The sequence below is a fragment of the Cryptomeria japonica genome, chromosome 3 (assembly GCF_030272615.1).
Source record: "Cryptomeria japonica chromosome 3, Sugi_1.0, whole genome shotgun sequence".
In the NCBI taxonomy this organism is placed as follows: Eukaryota; Viridiplantae; Streptophyta; class Pinopsida; order Cupressales; family Cupressaceae; genus Cryptomeria; species Cryptomeria japonica.
The window spans coordinates 552568612-552588781 of record NC_081407.1 but is presented as its reverse complement, the minus strand read 5'-3'; the positions used below and the strand labels follow the sequence as shown (position 1 = coordinate 552588781).

General features: G+C 36.1%; 1 protein-coding gene across 3 annotated transcripts in view; it reads left to right on the top strand.

Annotated features, from left to right (window-relative positions):
* Positions 1-17667, top strand: part of LOC131029889 (uncharacterized) — a 248757-nt gene extending 231090 nt beyond the window's left edge. For 2 of the 3 annotated variants that reach the window (XM_057960549.2, XM_057960547.2), the window contains 4 exons: positions 16081-16155; positions 16926-17011; positions 17113-17209; positions 17324-17667. In XM_057960549.2, coding sequence (XP_057816532.1) covers positions 16081-16155; positions 16926-17011; positions 17113-17209; positions 17324-17458 — 393 coding nt within the window. In that variant the 3' untranslated portion in view covers positions 17459-17667. The remainder of the gene's footprint in view (positions 1-16080; positions 16156-16925; positions 17012-17112; positions 17210-17323) is intronic. The other variant, XM_057960548.2, reaches the window with a different exon arrangement.
* Positions 17668-20170: the final 2503 nt, after the last annotated feature.

Here is a 20170-nt window from a genome sequence, read left to right as displayed (position 1 = left end):
ACGAGAAAAGGCCTAATTTCATAATATCGTCTTTGTACCCTTATAAACTCGACACTGGCAAAAAATGATATTTTCCTTTAAGTTAAAATGTCTTGCCTTTTAAAACTTTGGCCATTTTAATTGTTTTGGGCGATTTTTTGTTTTAAGGTTTTAGACGCCCCTTTATAAAGTTCGGATATTTTGATGCAAATGGGCGATTTTTACCAAACGTCCTCCACTTGAAACAAAACTCGGCTTTTTTATGAGTTTTGTGCGAATTTGTGCCCTTCTTGCAAATTTTAGAAAAATGCCGAATTTTGGCTTCATACGTCCTCTTGCAAGTTAATTCGGGTTTTTGGAGTGAATGCGAGGCTTTATGTTTCTGATTTGAAACTTGGCACCTTCCACAAAAATGTGCGATTTTTGCCTTTGTCCTTTGATTAAGTGAATTCGGCCACGAGGACTGAAATGCACGATATCTTGGCTTTTGAGGGTGGACTTCAACTTTTCGTCTGGTGATTTCAGACTTTTCCAACAAAACGTGCAATTTCGATTGAAGCAAGTCAAGCAGTTACAATGGCCATGGTTCTCCGGTTTGGGTTCGATTTGAACAAATTGCAAATCTCCCCCATGGGAAGACCGTGAGCATGGGGGTATCCCTATCAGAGGACGGGGATGTGGTGCAATACACACAACAAATGGCGACTCGGTTGGGAAATGTTCCTGAACATTTCAAGGATGACTATCTGGATCGAACCCAAAATTTTTGGTATGTACCCCAGAAAACAACCCAAATGACAAAAGACAGATTCAAAGTAAAAATGAGGTCGCAAACTCAATCAAGTCACCAATCTTGAAAATCAAGTGTGTGCAGTGAAGTTTATTCTTGCTTAAAGAAAGTTGAAATATCATCGTTCAGTTAGGGCAAGCTACGTAGGGTGAGTCTAACTTCAAAAGCAACCTGGATATTGCCTCGCTGCCAATGAGCGTTTATAGCCTCGACAAGGTTATCGCTTGTAAGCTCACAGAGATTGTTCTATTTCCGATAGATTTTCTTTTTGAATACCGACAGAGGTGTCTGCATTCCCAAAGCCAAGCAATTTGATATTTCTTTGCTTTTCAATTTCTTTTCTTTTGATTTTTCTTTTATTTTCACCTTTTCACATTGGCTGGTAAGCAGTGAAGCCTATGTGGGATTGAGCGTTACAGTGGTCGCTAAAGTAGAGCTTCAGAATTTTTGCTTGCAATGACTTCCCTTTGATAAAACAACATACTTAAGTGATTTTAAGCGTTAAATGTGCGGTGATCGTAATGTTGGTGACAAGAGGCAGTAAGCAACTACATTTTTAGAATGACTAAGCCTTAAACCAAATGAGTTGACTACGGGGGCAACTGTCAATTAGGTGCTCTACCAAAATCGGCATCCAAGAAATAGACTGGAAAACATTCTAACTTTGCACACCAATGCTAGGAAAAGCAAGCATACCCCTTACAAAAACGACAGGGAGAAGGCCTCTTCTGAAAGGAAACCTAGACTACAGCAAAAAGCAAACTAAACTAAAGCAGAAAACAGGAAATCTAAGCTAAAATAGAAAACAAACTACTCTCCCTAAACCCTAAACCCAAGAATAGAAAATAAAACCCTAAACTATGTACAAGGAGGAACTGACTATACAAAATATGGACGGTTCACATGCGTTCCCGTCCCAAGATGATTTCTTAGTATGTGCGGTAGTAACAGGGTAGCGGAGACAGTCCTAAGTTTGGCTAATTTGTCTTTGTATTTTGAAAGAAAAACTTTCAGTGGGCCACTCTCAGGTTTAACCAGGACGTCGGGCAATATTAAGAGTTGGGGAAGTTCATTAGGTCCATGGTCAATCCATTTACAGGTTGCTTTCCCAATATATTCAAAATCAAATAGAAAATTTTCAGAATTGTCAGCAGAAAGGAAAGAAACAACCTGGCGCATTTTTGAGTCATGCGGGGTGTCGAGCGGTAGGAGATCTTCAACAGCCTCAGGAGGTCGCAATTGGTGGTGCAGCATCTCGCTCACGTCTGGCATGTGCAAATCAGCATCGAATTCCACAGGGTATACAGGCTGAAAATCAGTTTGGAACTCGAACTTAGGAAAGTGGAATGCATCATCCACCGGTGCATCTTCAGATTTCATGAACCATGCAGCCCTATGCGCTTCTGTCAGCATATCTTCAAATAGCAAGGACTCTTCGATTGACTATGTTTCAAAAACGTCCTTAACGGGCTCTTGGATTGTTTCCTCCATTGGTTGGGCTACTACAAATTGCTCTTCCGCTTGTGGCTGATCCACAAAGCTCACTTGGTTATCCTCTTCAACACTGTCTTCCTCAGGTGCAAGGACAACACACTCATTTGTTGCCACAGTGTAATTGACAAGTTCATTTTGGTCAGCACTTGGCAACTCCATCTTTTCATCTTCAGAAAGTGTGGCACTACATTGATCTTGCATTCTTTTGTATTCCTCAACGGCGAGGTACACACTCCACACTTTGCTTGTGATGCACTCCTCTGATGTTTTCGACAGTCCGTGGTGCGGTGAATTCTGCACCACTAAGGTGACAACACGCTCTCCAAGGATAATTCTTCATCGAGACCAAACTGGTTCTCAATCCGGTCCTTAAATTGTGTAAACTCATCAATGCTTGATGGAGGGATATCCGGCTGTATGAACTCCTCTAGTTTGGGGATATCCCAAAAAAATATTTGTCCCTGCAATGCAAGTTCAACTGTTGACATAAATGTCAAATTGTTCAACTCTTCGTGCTCTGCTGTGTTGTGGATTTTGCAGTGAACTGCAGATGCGAATTTGGATAGCTGCTTGGGGTATAGCTGCACACCTAGCCTTTGCTGGATTTGGGAAATGTCAATCTGTGGATAGTCTTCATGAAGCGGCTGACCCGACATTTTGAGTCAAAAATTTTTTTTGTTTGTTTTGGTTTCACAGGGATCTAGCATATCTCAAATATAACATTTAAAGGGTACAATAGACTCAACTTGCTGTAAGGAACCTGACAGGAGCCCTCTAGTGCAAATTATATTCTGCATTGACCGAAGAGAGTTGGTAATACGACTTTAGCCACGTCAACAAAATTTAGTGCCAATTTTGTTGACATGGCTAAAGTCGTATTACTAACTCTCTCCGATCAACGCAGGATAGAATTTGCTGAGACTTAAAACAGAAGCAAAAATCACACATTTTGCCTAATAAGGCTGAGTTTGACATTAGACGTCTTAATTCGTGCATTTTTCTAAAATGGCCAAGTTTGCTAGTTGCAAGGGAGGGGCGTTTAAAATGGAATCTCACGCAACAAATAAAATTTCGAAATTACTAAGGCATAAGGGCGTCTAAGTAATCGCACAAGGTGACTAAAAATACCAAGTTCTTTGTAACCCAAAGCCCGACATTACCCCAGAGATTTAATATTTTTTAAATTTATTTAATTTGTCAAAGTGATTAACTCGAGTTGAAATTGATTGTTTGCAGATTGACGACGTCGAGAGGAGTCAAAGGGAAGACCTGAGGCACAAATTGGAGACGGGATCGCAATCGAGGTCGGGAAGCGAAAATACAAGAGCCCAAGATCAAAACGACAATCCCAAGCGTTGCCAATGAAGGATGCACCGAAGAGCGTAAAACGAAGCATAGGGAAGCGTGCCACCATTGAACCGGCAAGATTGTAGACAAAAGAGCACTCAGAATGCAACAAGTGTATGCATTCTCATAAATGCACAATTGGAATTAATTCCAGAAAATCAATTTAAAAACTGAAATGCTTTATTGTAAAATAGCTGCCTGTGGGCCCCACCTAATGTATTTTAAGTGAAGGGGGAACACAGGGCAGTTATTTCCAACTACTAGATTGACCCAAATTGATGCCAAATAGTTGTAGGTAGTTGAGAATATGGTTTGGAGGATAACTGAGGATTAACGTTCCAGAAGGCAGATCAAGATTGTTGGATGTAGTCATTCTTGGCCTTTGGTTCAAATTGTAAAATCTATAAAAGGCAGGATGCCTCTCATTGTAAAGGGTTAGATAGTTAGAATTTTTAGCAATTAGTTTGATGTTAGAAGTAGTTGCAGTTTTCAGATTATTAGGAGTAGCAAAAAGTTGTTGCAGAAATTGTTGTAATGGCAGCTCAAGCAAATATATGAACATTGAAATATAGTGTTTGTTGTCTTTGTTTTCTTCTGTTTGCATGGTTTCCTTCCAGCTAATTAGAAGTAGAGTTCAATGATTTTAATAGCGAAGTGTGAGGGTATTTGATGCATTTTAGGTTCATACCATTGCGGACCTGTTGATTGTAGGTCACCGTGTACGGTTAGTCTGAGCCCAAAACTTTGTCTGAGCCCAAAACTTTGCTTAGTTCTTGACTATAGGTATTCATCTTAGGCTGCACCAGAATTGGGTGTCAAAATGAGTTTCACCAGTCTGAAAATCCTTCATCCCTTTGGAGCTTGCACTGTTCTTGTCAAGTTGTGAGGGTGTCTTTTGCGAAACAAGAATTAGTTTATGGAAGTCTTTCTGCCCGTCGCATTAACTGTTATCATCACTATCCTTAGGTCTCCTAAACCCTTCTCTTTTTCTTTTATTTCCCAGCTCGAGAATCGCAGCATCATTAGATGCAGACCAGCTTGTTGTAAACGTAAGCCCCCTTGTGTTACCAGCAAAACACATCAACCGTTGAGCTATCCCGCAGTCATGACCTGACATTTGGAACCTTGAGGTTGTCCCCTTTGATCATCTAAAACAACATTAGGGATTCTTTATGCAAGAGAGGATAGGATACTCAACAAATTCTATTCTGCGTTGACCGGAGAGAGTTGGTAATACAGCATAGTTCAGTATTGTTTCATCTGATTACAACATGTGGAGTAAATGAGGCTCCCACAAGGGTTCAGGCCAGCATGCTTGTATGTCAATGTGACTTCACCAAACAAGAACTCATCATCCACAACAGTGAGCCAACGAGGTCACTGTTATAGATAGCAAGTTTGTGCTTAGTGGAACCATACTAACATAAGAAAAGCCATACAATGAATACTCTTTGATGACAGTGATATCAGTAAATAAAGCATACACAGGTCTAAGTATAGCATAGATAGTCTTGTGCTTTGAATATAGTTTTGTGCCCAAAGGATAGATATACAAGCCCCTGTATGATATGATAAAAGACAGTCATGAAGAAGATATTCACAGTGAGTAATCATCAGAGTAGTCTAGGACAGTAAGCAGCCCTTAGAGCAGCATAAGACAAAGAAAAGTGTCCCAGTCATAAGGTGCAGTCATAAAGTTCCTGAGCAGTAAATAAGGACTTGCAATGTAAGTTGATTTATGGTCACAAGACAGCCTTCACATCTACAATGCATGTGCTGACAAGGTCTTCTATAAAGAACAGTTGAGAGATTATAAAGTGGTACCTTCACTATCAAAATGACTGTCCATTTTAATCCCAATGAAGAGAATAGTTACAGCAATCAAAACAGTCCTATGAAGATATTTTTCAGTTTTGTAGACTTTCAACAATATCCTTGCCAAACAACAAGAGAATCAGCTTTAAAGGGATTTTGGGAGTCCAAATACAGTGATAAAGGTAGAAGCAAATGCAACAATGAATGTTTTGATCATTCAACAGTCATAACTAAAGTAGCAGTCCTTGGCACGGAGGATTCATCAAACTTTATAAAGAAGCAGCCATGGTAGGTGAAGAGAAACAAAAGCTACAGGCTGCTAAAAAGACAGTGGTTTATAAACAAAATGAGAGTTTTGTTGAATATAAGAGCACTCTTGATCAATCTCATGTGTCACAAAACAAGGGCTTTAAGGTTAAATCACAGATGGAAGCAAAAAAACAACAATGTATACTATAGTCATAATGCCAAGAGGTACAGCGAATAAACCCATTATGACTGTTGCAAACCAAAAGATGGGTTATCCTAAGTCAAGCAGCACTGAAAAAAGCATATAGTAACCCATAAGGATTCATTGCAACCTTCACAATGGCCCAATAGAAGCCTTAACCAAAGATATGTCCATTAAAATCTCATGGCTACAGTTAGAGAAGATGACAATGTTGCAGACAGAAGAGGGTATATCTTAACCAAAGATATATGAAAAGAGCATGATCCAATAAGATCTTAGAGTAGTCTCGAGCCTATGAGGAGAATATAAGGTGAATACAAGAATGCAGTCTTAATTCTAAAAGCTTGCACAATTAAAAAATCACATCGACTGTCAAAATAATGATTACAGTGAGCTGCCAAAGAAAGGAACAAGAGATTAGTTTCAGTCATACTCCACACGAACAGTGAAGGGTATTTTCAGATAAGCACATCCTCCAGTTTGAATTCAACACACAGCGAACCATAATGAACCCTTCTTTTGTCAAAATAGAGAAAATGAAAAACACAGAGCAACGTTTTTTCCAATCAGGGAAATATTCAAAATTGAGTTGTTTTTCTTGCTCACCTGTGGCAACATAAGGAATGGCGATTTTTCGCAAAAAAATGCCCCCAAAAACCCTGCGAACAACAATTGGCGCCCTGGGCATTGGCTTCTTTTCCAAAAAACCTTCAAAAATTTCCAGAAACCCATATGGCAGCCACTCGGAATCGGCAAGAGGTGGTGCAGATCAAACCTTCAAACGCTACGAACTTCCCCATGGCGGCGCCTCAGAGCAAAAAAATGAGAAATATCGAATGCCAAATAAAGAAGAAATGATGCGCTTCAGGGTTTCATTCGCTATTTGATCGATTATTGCCTTAGAGGCATTTTTTGCCTTGATTTTAATATTTTCTCTCTCCTTGCTATTTTCTCATGGTGGTGAAGTGGGTGATGTTTTTTTGCATCTCATATGAATGCAAACCTTTTTTTATTAAGCGATTTATATCCTATCACTTAATAAATTAATGTCAATGTAAAATGCTTATTAAGTGATAGTATATAAATCACTTAATAAGTATAGGAAAATAGCATTGGTGATATAAATAATAAAAATATTTAATAAAGTGATATATTATAAATCATAGAAGCAACAATCTGCAAAAAAACGCGATTATACCCGATTAATCGTTGATCGGATCTGGCCGATTAATTCCCCCCAAAAATCGCGTTTTGATCGGTCAGCACAGTCAACGATTTTTTCGGGTATAATCGGGCAAAAACACGAACAAATTAGATGCGATTAATCAGTAAAAATCGCCAGTGCGGATTAATTACCCGCGAAAACCCTAAACACGACGTGAAACGTTAGAAAATGTGAGAATTTTTATAAATACGCAGAAGGTGTTTGTAAATTAACGACGGAAGCCACTGCGGGGTCGCGGAATAGCTTGACGGGAAGAGGTCGTGCCATTGCCAACTGACGGGAAGAGGTCTTCCGCAATTGCCAACCGCCAAGTTTTTTTTTATTGAATGACATCCAAATTTTCTTGAATGACATCGGAATTTTTTTATGTGATTTGCAGTATAAATTTATACAGAAAATACTCTATTTTCTGTATTAATAGAGTATTAATTTTTCTATATTAATTTTATGTATTTTATAGAAAATTAATACAAAAAATAGAGTATTTTTCTATATATTTCTTTATTTAATATAGTATTAATTTTTCTTTATAAATTTTTTGTATTAATTTTCTATATTAATGGTTGTATACAGAAAGTATAGTATTAATTTCTACAGAAAATAGAGTATATATTTTTTGTATTAGTATAGATTAATGCAGAAAATATATACTCTATTTTCTGTATAAATTTATACAGAAAATGTAGCCACTATAAAAAATTTATACAGAAAATAAAGTATGGAAATTTATACATAAAATATTTTTAAAAAATTTATGTATATGTTTTTTGTATATATATTTTTACTCTATTTTCTATATAATAAAAATCATATTAAACTCCATTTTCTCTATTAATTTATACAGTTTAAATTGTACATAAAATAGAGATATATTTTTTAAAAAATTGGGTAACCTACCACTGAAACCCTACTGCTCAACCATATCACTTAAGAATTTCCTTGTTTTGGTTTTTTGTGATAGAAAACAATTCATAAGTGAAGGAACAATTAGGATTCATAATACATTTGGCAGTTACTATACGTAAGCCCCAATCCTTACTTATTTCCTAATCATCAATCCTAACAAAGGATGGGGAATTACTTGTCATAGGGCGTTTAGAAACCAGTCTACTTAACATGCTTATGAAATTGTGTCTTTATTATGACTTGTGACAATATGAAGTCTTAGCTTTGCCCAACTAATAGTCTATTTGATCTTGATTTTGATATAACTTTTCTTGGCGTCTTCCAATTGTTAACTAATAACCATCATGGACTGTCTTTTTGCTCATTATATTATATATTATTGAAGGTGAATGTTGGACTTGTAGCTTGATATTTAACGCGGTAATGTTATATATTATTGAAGGTGAATGTTAGACGGTAATGTTGTCCTCCTCCAATAGTCATTTTACTTTTATTAACATTGTCACAGACATTGCTCTTACATCTACCTTACATATCATTGATTCTTTAAGTGTCAAAGGTCTGATATAGGTGCCCATATAACTGTGTGTGATTTCTACTATTAATTCTTTGTCTTGATGTCGTAAATTTATGAATTAATGTCACAATTGTTTGTGGTCATCTACTAGATTATGTATTGAGCAATGATTGAAGTATACCATTGGTGTAAACTTGAAATTCAATTACATTTAGGTTTCCAATTTCCCATGTCAATGTAATTAAAATGCAATTATTATACACAAGCCCAACCCTAGATCCCTCAAAAGTTTAAGACTGGGTGTAATGTTTTTACAGATCTGATTCTTGATCAGAATGCCGCGTCAAAAAGACTTTGTGTGGACACATTGCACAACAGTTCCTGGCAGCACGAAGGTCAAGTGCAATTGGTGTCTAGAAGAGATCAGTGGTGGAATTTATTGTTTCAAATGGCATTTGTCCAAAGAACGAGGAAATAACACCGTGATATGCAAAGCATGCCCTGCAGATGTCTCGTATCAGGCAAAGCAATCTCTTGACAGGATTGCTGAGAGTAAGGCCAAAAAGGCAAGAATTGGGGTTGAACTAGGTTCTAGTTCTGCAGATCCCAGGACGAACCATTTGGGTGAGGAGGATGGCGAAGATGGGAGTTTCAGGGAATGTGGGTCAACTCCTAATTCTATAGCACGTGGACCAAACACAGGTGGAGGAAACATTAATACTTTCTTCCGACCTCGTACTACACCAGGATCACAAACCACTTTGGAGAGTACAGGATGGAGGAAAACTGTCACTGAACAAGCAAAGAAGGCAATTGGTAATTTTTGGTACTCCTCTCACATGGCATTCCATGCTTCGAGAAATCCATATTGGCAACCCATGGTAGATGCTATTGCAGCTGTAGGACCTGGGTTTCAAGCCCCATCTTATGAGTCATTGAGGGTTGGTATGTTGAAAGATGCAGTAGAGGATGTTCAAGATGTTGTCAAACAACATCGGTTACAGTGGGCTAGAACTGGTTGCAGTATCATGTCAAATGATTGGACAGATAGAAGGAACCGAACTCTTATTAACTTCCTTGTCTCTTGTGAGATTGGCACTATTTTTCTAAAATCAGTGGATGCATCTAATATGATGAAATCCACAAATGCATTGTTTGAGATGTATGACGTGGTAGTTATGGATGTATGGCCACAAAATGTGGTTCAATTTATCACAGACAATGCTGATGTTTGTGTTGCTGCAGGGAGACTTCTGACAGATAAATACCCTTCCGTGTTTTTTTACACCATGTGCAGCACATTGCCTTGATCTAACCCTAGAGGACATTGGAAAAATAGAATGGGTTAAGGCGGCCTTTCAGAAGGCTCATAAGGTTACCAAATTTGTTTATAATCACACGAGGGTTTTGGCTATAATGCGCTCTTTCACAAGAGGCAGGGAGCTAGTTCAACCAGGGGTGACAAGATTTGCAACATATTTCCTTGCATTACAAACATTATGTGAACAGATAGGTAATTTGAGGCGAATGTTTGTTTCAGCTGAGTGGATGGAGTCTAGCTTCACAACTCAAGCAAATGGCATAGCAGTGGCAGAGTATATGTATTCTACCACCTTTTGGGAATCAATTGAGCAGATTGTAGAATTTTCAGAGCCTTTAGTAAAAGTCTTGAGACTAGTGGATGGGGAAAAAATCTCCATGGGATGTGTATGAGGCCATGGATAGGGCCAAGGAGGTGATAAGGAGTAAGATTGAAAATAACAGGGATAGGTATATGCCATTGTGGGACATAATTGATAGGAGATGGGAAAGACAGATGCACACTCCTCTCCATGTTGCAGGATACTTTCTCAATCCTTTGTTATTCTATAAGACTAATGAAATTGATGCTGAGATCATACGAGGATTCTTCAAGTGCTTGGAAAAAATGTTTCTTGACTTGGGAAAATTTGATGCGTCTACGATAGAGTTGGAAGTGTACAAGCATGCTAAGGGTTTTCTCTCTTCTAGGGCTGCTATACAAAGCAGAAAGACTATTCAACCAGGTAGACTATAAACTTTTAACAATCTCTTTATTTTGCCAACATGTTCATTAAGTTTGTTAAGACTATAAGATATTATTAGTCTTACAATATCATCTCCATATGATGTGTTTTTCAGCTGCATGGTGGGCTTATTTTGGAGACGAAATACCAAATTTAAGGTGGATGGCAGTGTGCATTTTGAGCCAACTGTGTAGCTCATCAGTTTGTGAGCGTAATTGGAGTGTTTTTGAACACATACATTCCAAGAAACGCAACCGCCTATCACAACAACGGCTGAATGACTTGGTATTTGTTCATCACAACCTTCACTTGAAGATAAGGAAAGCTCAAGGTGAGAATATTAATATATAGTTGCAGTTTTTGAAATTCAATTCACTATTCACTATTCATTGTGTTTTTCACTTGTAAGGGAAACACTAATTTCTACATGGGCAAAATCAGGAACTATTGAGGAAGGTTTGCCAATTGACCTCGATGAGATATATCCAGAGTGTGAGTTGATTGTTGTTGATGATGATTATGTTGTTGTTGATCGTCTGCTTGAGACTGAAGATTTTGATCTCATGAGGCAAGCCAACTTTGGTCCTGAATGGGTTGAACGAATTAGGATAGGCTCTTACCTAGGAGCTTCATCATCAAGGCCTCCTGCCCTCTAGCATGCCATTGCCTACATTTGATATTTTGGAATTTTGTACTTAGTTTATAGGTTGACTTTGTTCAAAGTCACAAACTTGGAATTTTGTACTTAGTTTATAGGTTGACTTTGTTCAAAGTCACAAACTATATTGTAATTGACATTTTGACATCTATCACCATATAGATATTATTTATGGTGTAGAATATTTTTTGCAACGTAATCAGCGATATGAATATAAACAATGAAAATCTATTTCCTACAATTCATGTGTTCAAGTGTATTTTATTTGCCTACAATATCTCTATGCTATGGAAATGCCCTAAAATATATAAAAAAAAGGTTTTGATTGTTTTTTTGCAATTTTTTATGTTTTTTTGTAAATCCGATTTTTTCCCCGATTTTTTGAAAAAATCTTATACTTTTGTTTTGCCGATTAATTCCCCAAACGATTATTGCTTCCTTGTTTTAAATAACTCTTTATTAAATACTTTTCTTATTTATATTATTTTATGAGGTAGCATGTGACTTTTAATAAATAAATGAAATAAGAAAAAACATCTATTAAAGTGATATTTATAAAATATCACTTTAGTAGATGTTTTTTCTTATTTCATTTATTAAGAAGTCAGGGATATTTTTTGCATTTATGAGGGTTTGTAGGCCTTTTCAGGGGTATTTTGGGGTCATTTAATGTGCATTTAAGGGCCTTTATGGTAAGGGTAGAGGAGGCTTGACTTTTTTCTCAAGCCCATCCCCTTTTAGACTTGTTTTGAGCCTTTGAAAATAGGCTTTTTGAGTCTGCTCAACCAAAAAGAGGAGGTGGAGTCCTATCAACTGCTTTTTGAAAAGCATATATACCTCCAAGTTTCATTATTGGAGGCAGTTCTCACCATTTTGCTTCTGACATATTGTAATTTTTTGAGTTCTTTTGTGGAAGTAGAGTTTTGTAACCCATTTTGAAGAGAAATACAGATTGGTGACACCTTTTGGCAGTGATAATCACTTGTGCCTTCTCATTTTTGTGTTACTGTGTCTCTTTTGTGTTATGCAGTTTCTTGTGGTGATGTTTTGTCCTTAAAATTGCATTTCATGTTGATGCAGGTTGTGAGTTGTGTTAATCATAGGAATCAATCTTAAATTGTGAGGAAGAGTTTTTTCTCCTACTAAGAGCTGTGATTATTTAGCCTTCTCATGAATTGTTGATGCATAATTTTGTATCATTGGGTTGTGTAGGAAAGTCATTTATACTGTTAATACTGTGTGTCATTTGTTTGTGTGAGTCTCAAGATATCTTCTAGTGCATCACCTAGGATTAGATATCATTTTTCATGCCCTCTTTCTTACTCTTTCTTCTGCAAGAAGTGTTAGTTTAGGTGAAATACTTAGAAAGAACCAACTTACTATGGAGGTCCACTTCATTTTTAGGTCACCCACAACCTTGAAGTGTTTCCATGTATCAATAGGTTGCTGAAGTTCATAGCTTTGGTAAGGGTGCAAGCTTTATTGATAACAGGTTCAATGGAGAATTATGTGACAAAAGTTTAGACGACGATTATGATGGTGTTAGAGATCATGGAGATAACATTGACCATGCTCTTCGTCAAGTGGTTAACTTGGTCTCTCAAGGGATTGGTTAAAGCCTTTGAACCACCTTACCTATGAGAGGCAATCAAGCGGGATTTAGCACTAGAGACTTCCATGCTAAAGAATAAGTTTCAAACTAAGTCTTTCTGTTGATGATTTATAGCTTCAGTCGGATAAAATTAAATGTTAAATTGGCCTTAAGGCCTTCAACATTTAATAATATATATCATTATGTTATTTATTATTATTATTATTGTTAAATTGATTAGATAATAATAATTATTACTATATTTAATTGTATAACTAAATGAAACCATGTCTTGCTTAGTGAATGTTCGGATTAATCATAACATAACTGATGATTAATAAGTGACTCTTGGCATTAGTCGATTCCTAATGAAGACGTGCTAATAAAGAGTCGTCTTGCAAGTCCGCCACCCTTAGTGATGGTGTTCGATGCATTTTGTGGAGTCGTGTCACTTGGAAGGGGTGCCCACTCCTGGGTGTAGATCACCTTCATCGGATATAAAGGAAGACCATATCTCTCCTTCTTGGAATGGTAATACATACACAGTTTTGTAGATCGTATTCATTCATTGATATACTTCGGCATTCAGAGAATCTTCTCCAGCAATTCGTTCTTATCCTACAGCGAACAATATACATAGTGTGCAGTCGACAAGCAAAAAGGGAACAAAAGCGGAGGACAGTGAGGACAGCGAAGGACAGTGAGGACAGCGCAGGACAGTGCAGGGTACAAAGTACTGCGATTGCGACAACAACACTAAACCTACAGACCAATAAGACATTATCACAGGAGTAAAAATCAACATGGTATCAGAGCCAGGTTTCCTTCTATAAAGCCTAACCGCTTGAAGGAAGATCCGATTAAGATCAGATTGAGAGGGAGCTTACTAATAAAGATTGAGCACTTCTGAGGTAAAATTGTAAATATTGATTATTATTATTAATACTAATAACTATTTTATGGGCCCTGTGTAAATCATAAGGAAGTGACGATTTCCAAATGATTTCCACTTGTATTTTTTGAGGTTATTGGAAGGTGACGATCTTACAATAACTCAAGATTGTGGATAGAATTGCCGACTGAGGCAATCCACACACAAGAGCTTGTAGATAGAATCGTCGACAAAGGCAATTCACACAAGAGCTCATGGATAGAATCGCCGACTGAGGCAATCCACGTAAGAGCTTGTGGATAGAATTGCCGACTGAGGCAATCCACGTGAGAGCTCATGGATAGAATCGCCGAATGAGGCAATCCACACAAGAGCTCATGGATAGAATCGTCGACTAAGGCAATCCACGTAAGAGCTTGTGGATAGAATCGTCGACTGAGGCAATCCACGTGAGAGCTCATGGATAGAATCGCCGACTGAGGCAATCCACACAAGAGCTTGTGGATAGAATCGCCGATAGAGGCAATCCACACAAGAGCTTATGGATAGAAACAGAGGCAATTCACATCTTGAAACTATGGTCCCAAGATAAGCATCATACGATTTATGAATATTGCTCCCAATATCTTTTATCCTCCCTAGCTAAGAGGGAGTGTTGATGATTTATAGCTTCAGTCGGATAAAATTAAATGTTAAATTGGCCTTAAGGCCTTCAACATTTAATAATATATATCATTATCTTATTTATTATTATTATTGTTAAATTGATTAGATAATAATAATTATTACTATATTTAATTGTATAACTAAATGAAACCACATCTTGATTAGTGAATGTTCGGATTAATCATAACATAACCGATGATTAATAAGTGACTCTTGGCATTAGTCGGTTCCTAATGAAGACGTGCTAATAAAGAGTCGTCTTGCAAGTCCGCCACCCTTAGTGATTGTGTTCGATGCATTTTGTGAAGTCGTGTCACTTGGAAGGGGTGCCCACTCCTGGGCGTAGATCACCTTCATCGGATATAAAGGAAGACCATATCTCTCCTTCTTGGAATGGTAATACATACACAGTACTGCAGATCGTATTCATTCATTGATATACTTCGGCATTCAGAGAATCTTCTCCAGCAGTTCGTTCTTATCCTACAGCGAACAATATACACAGTGTGCAGTCGACAAGCAGAAAGGGAACAAAAGCGGAGGACAGTGAGGACAGCACAGGACAGTGCAGGGTACAAAGTACTGTGACTGCGACAACAACATTAAACCTGCAGACCAATAAGACATTATCACAGGAGTAAAAATTAACACTTTCCTTCCAAAAACGCCTTTTCATAAAAATATTAAACAGTCTAAGAGTTTCCCATCAAGATCAAAGATGGAGGTAAGGAACAAGTTGAGAAGGAAGAAGCTATGCCTTATTTGCAAGGAGCCCTCGTCTCCTGGGCATAGATGTTTCGGAAAAGGACAAGCAAATTACCTTGAGGTAAAGTCTGAAGATGAATTGCGATCTAAAGAACCTAAACCACAGAGTCAAGAACCTGAACTAGAGATTGAAGAAGACAAATTGAAAGAGGAAGGAGAAATTTCGAGGGGTACTCTTGCTACACTCTCTAGTACTCCAAGGTACAATCCTTTTCCCATCTGTGAGGTTCTGCAATGACGAAGGGTTATTGTACTCATTGGCATTGTTGCTACTCATAATTTCATAGATGAGGGATTGGTGCAAAGCGAGGTATCAAAACAAAAGATTATGAAGGGTTCAATGTAATGATGGTTGATGGGTTCATTATCAAATGCAGTCGAAAGATATCTCAGCTGAAAGGGTTCAAGATTCTTGATTTGATTATTTATTCAACTAATTATATTGAAATGTTCTGTTTTCAAGCTTGGTACTAGTGGTGCCCCTAAGCACTTTGAAATATCTCTAATTTGATATTTTAAAATTGATTATCATTTACATTTGTTGTTAAATCTCATATCATTTATCTGTAACAAAATCCATAATCATGGGCATATTGTTTTTATTTATTCTACCTGCACACATGCCACTATTATACAACTGCATATTGAACATTGAGTAAATCGGTCTCTGAACATCTGAATTTTGAGATAATCCATTTCGCACTTTCTAAATTATGATGAAAGGGAAACCTTCAATTTTTCAGAAAACTGTCCTAGCGTGTGTAAATTATGGGCTGCATTTTTACTTTTATCTACAGTGTCTTGGTTATGTTGTAATATTTATAAGCAAATAACTGATGCAAGATTTATACCAGTTTACGTTATCTTTGACATTCAACCTTTTTGTCTCCTTGCTTTACCTGTAATTAGAGTACGCCCTTTAATTTATTGTGTTCAAAGCAGGTTGGAACCTCTATACAGGCTGACAAAGTTCTACTTGATGCTCCTTGTAGTGGGCTCGGTGTCCTTCGTAAGGTTAGTATTGGTTAAAAAATACTTGCATAAAAAGCTTTTCCATATCAAAGGCTATAAATGGGTGATCGGAGAAAACTATCTTCTTGAAAGTTTCGTCATGCTTTCTGGTGAATTTCAGGTTCACCTGTTTCGTACATTTTCCATTATACTCATATGACAGAACTACCACATGGAAACTTTCGGTTTTAGATATATTGCTAGACTGTTTGAAAAGAATATATAGGGCTATCTTCTGGATAAAATGTTGGCTGCTGTTGCGATATACTGCAATGACCATCAAATATCAAGAGTCATTTAATTCTTCATAATTATTATGGTACAGTAGATTATCCCTTAAACGAAGGCCTTCTCACAGTTACTAAGCAGTGCAAAAAAACCAAGTCAGTAAATTTTTTAGGCAATATTGTTTAGACAATAAAATAATAGATAAACATTATGTTCAAACATATGAAAATATATAAATTATTTTGAAAAATTTATATTATTTGGTTGAATGTTAGAATTTTTTATTTTAGAGGGGTAAACACTTTTTATCTGGAGCTTGTTCACAAATGAGGGACCTTATGTCCAATAGAAACACTCAACAATAACATCCCAGCAGGATTTGAATGTTGACAATTCAACTATTACTTTATGCCAATACAAAATTCAATTCAAAAAAAGTGAAACAGATGTTATTTTTGCATTATTAAGTTTTCACCCTTTATCAACTAAAAAATGATACCAATACATAGTACAGACATCACTTAATTTTCTCCCTATATGTACAGAAACCAGATTTGCGTTGGAAGAGATCACTGAAGGATTTAGAGCAGCTGATGTTATTACAAGACAAGCTCTTGGATGCAGCCTCCTTGTACGATTTGAATTCTTGTCATTGGTTTGTTCAGAAAGATCTTTTGATAGCCTATCCTTATAAATATGTCCACAAACATGATACTTTGTTCAAACTTCCAGGTTGGTAAAGCCTGGAGGCATTTTAGTTTACAGTACTTGCTCAATAGACCCAGGAGAAAACAAGGAACGTGTCGAATCATTTCTTAGTAGACACCCAGTATGTGTTTTACACGAGTGCTCATATATTTTAATCCAGTCCTATTTCTTTTCTTCTAGGTCGTATTCATTTATTCATAAAAAATATGACAAGATGTTTACATTTCAATTGCAGGAGTTCATTGTTGAATCAGTAAAGAAACTTGTTCCAGATGAGTTCGTATCTGAGGAGGGATTCTACTTCTCGCATACAAGTAATCATTTTCTTGATGGTGCATTTGCAGCACGCCTGTATCGTATTACCAACTAAATTCAAATGAAACATTTTATTTCTTTGAAATTGTAAAATAAACAATCTAATTATTGAAAAAAGAAAAAAAAGAAAAAAAAGGAATCCAATTTTGACCATGTAATGGATGCATCTACAAAATGAAAAGCAAATGCTTAATTAACAGGCATTATTTGTTATTGTGTACAGACTTATATAGGCAATCAATCCACGTTCTTATCGTGCAAGTATATGTGATATAGAGTACAGTTTTCAAATTAATAAATGATATTAATTATAATTATTAATGTTTTCTAACTATGCAGGTTTTGTCTTTCAAATTATATTTACAAATGAATTATATATTTGAAATCATGGTATCAAATTTAGATATTGTAAATAAATACGTATATAAATATTATTGTGATTTAATTATATATAAGTTTTAATAAGTATAAAGATCTTAAGTACATCTATTTTAAAGAGGCTTTAAAATTTTGTATTTATATAAACACCGGTATGACATGACCTCACCTCTATATTGATAACAAGAAATTAAAATATGATTGGACACCCATACTCTCCATAAGCCAAGCATTTCCCTACAACGAGTTAGCCTACCTTTTCCATAATTCCTTTTTGAATCCCTCTATTATATTCACTTTGTTGTAACCCTAGTTATCCCTTTTGATATAATATATTTGTTTTATAATTGAATTTTAAATTTGTTTAGAATATTAATTTTTTAGTAATATGTTTAAAATTTGTTTGTTATACTTTATTTTATCGGAAGTTATATATATAGTTGAGTTTGAAAATTGTGAACTTTGGTTGACCTTAAGTTTTTAAAAGTTGTTAGTTAACTAAATAAATTTTGAAGTTTTATCATATGGGATTTTTAAATCCTAAATATCTAAAATTGAAGACTCTAGAACCCCCAAAATTGTTAAACTAGTATCTAACAGAAAAGGGAGAATTAAACAATCCCTAGGGTTAGTCTAGGTCAATCCAATAACATGTATGAGTCTCAAAAAAAAATTAGTCTAACCCAATATAAATAGTTAGAGTTGGGTGCAATTGGCATGTAAAATTTTATAATTGGAAATGGAATAGAAGGACAACAAAAAAAAAATTTATTATCAAATAATGAAGACTATCAATGAAGATCCTAATTGTGTTGATATACTATTTCTAAAAGTACAACTTCACTGTTTGGTAAATAACTCTAGTTTTATGCTTAATGTTTGCTCTATTAGAGGATAGTATTTGGGGTCAAGTGTAAATCCATGTTGCAAACTCATCCTTCCCTAAGATTTGACTTATCTTCTACATGCTATAAGGACAATTGTGTACTCTACCTTTTTTTAGCATACGTGATATGCATCATTGATAAGTACCTTTACTAAGTTGTTATATGATTGCAGTTGTGCGCACATTGTGCCTCAAACAACCCCTTGATAATAATGAGATTAAAGACAACAGATAAATACCTAGACTATAGATTTATTTTAAAACTTCCAAGTGTTTCATCATTGATTGATCTTTTGATGCTCTAGGATGATCAAGCAATTGCTTTATTAGATAGTTATTCGATAATTCTTTAGTGATTAGAATGAATACAATAAATGTCTTTAAATGCTAGCATATGCCATTAAATTACAAAAACATATGTGTGGGTGGCTTTGGGTGGGAAAGGTAAAGGGACCAACTAATTAAATTTGAATTTTTTAATTTTTCTTTTAGGTGGGTTGGGTTCATGCTCACAAGGACTTCCTTGCAAATATGGAACCAACTCGGGGTTTTTATTTTCTTTAAGAGATGGGTGGGATCATGAAAAATAGTGGCTATTTAAGGATCAATTTGTAAAAAACTGTAATAATCAGATAAGTTGAATGCATAGAGAATTGCAAACATAGAGACAAGATAAGGTAATAAGTGTTAGAGTGAATCATCTCTTGTACCTTGCCAAGGTCTTGTACTTTGTAATCACCTAGTAAGGGAACATGTTCACATGTTAAATTAGCTTAGGTCCTAGTTGGCATTCTAGAATGTGTTAGTTGTTAAGATAAGAACATATCATATCTTATCTTTATGACTATTTACTTTTAGCTTCCTAGGCATTTAATACTTGTCTCATGTTAGTGTTTCTTACTAAATCACACCTTGCCTATATAATCAAGGTGATTGTACATTTGTAACACATCTTGTATCTCAATATTCAAGCAAGCTTGTTATATTGCATACTCTCTTGTGGAAGGCGTTATTGTTTTTGCAAGTGATACTAGACTTTGCGACTCCTACAATAAGCATAGGATTGTGTGTGGATAGAGCATTGTAAATGAGCCTAAGTTATGTCTTGAATCAAAGTGCCTCAAATTTGTTTAGGGAAGGATAACTCAAATTGTCATGTGCTAAATGATTGTGAAATACTTTTATTGTCTTGTGATTGAACTTTTTGTGCATCAATAGATCATTCCAAATGATCAATCATGTTGGCAGTTTGTTGTCATTGATGTCTAGGTGTTGTCATAGATGTCAACCCTCAACTTGTGTGTTGTCATTGATGTCAACCCTCAACTTGTGTGTTGTTTTATATGATATATTTTGATGATGAGCTTTATGGAAGCATATGTTCATTAATGTGTTGTGATTGTGGAGATTGTTGGCATTAGTGTCCCAGGTGCTGATAAGGTGTTGCCATCTAGGTAGAGTGCAGATGAATCTAAGGAGATAATTTAGATGGTTGGTAGTTGA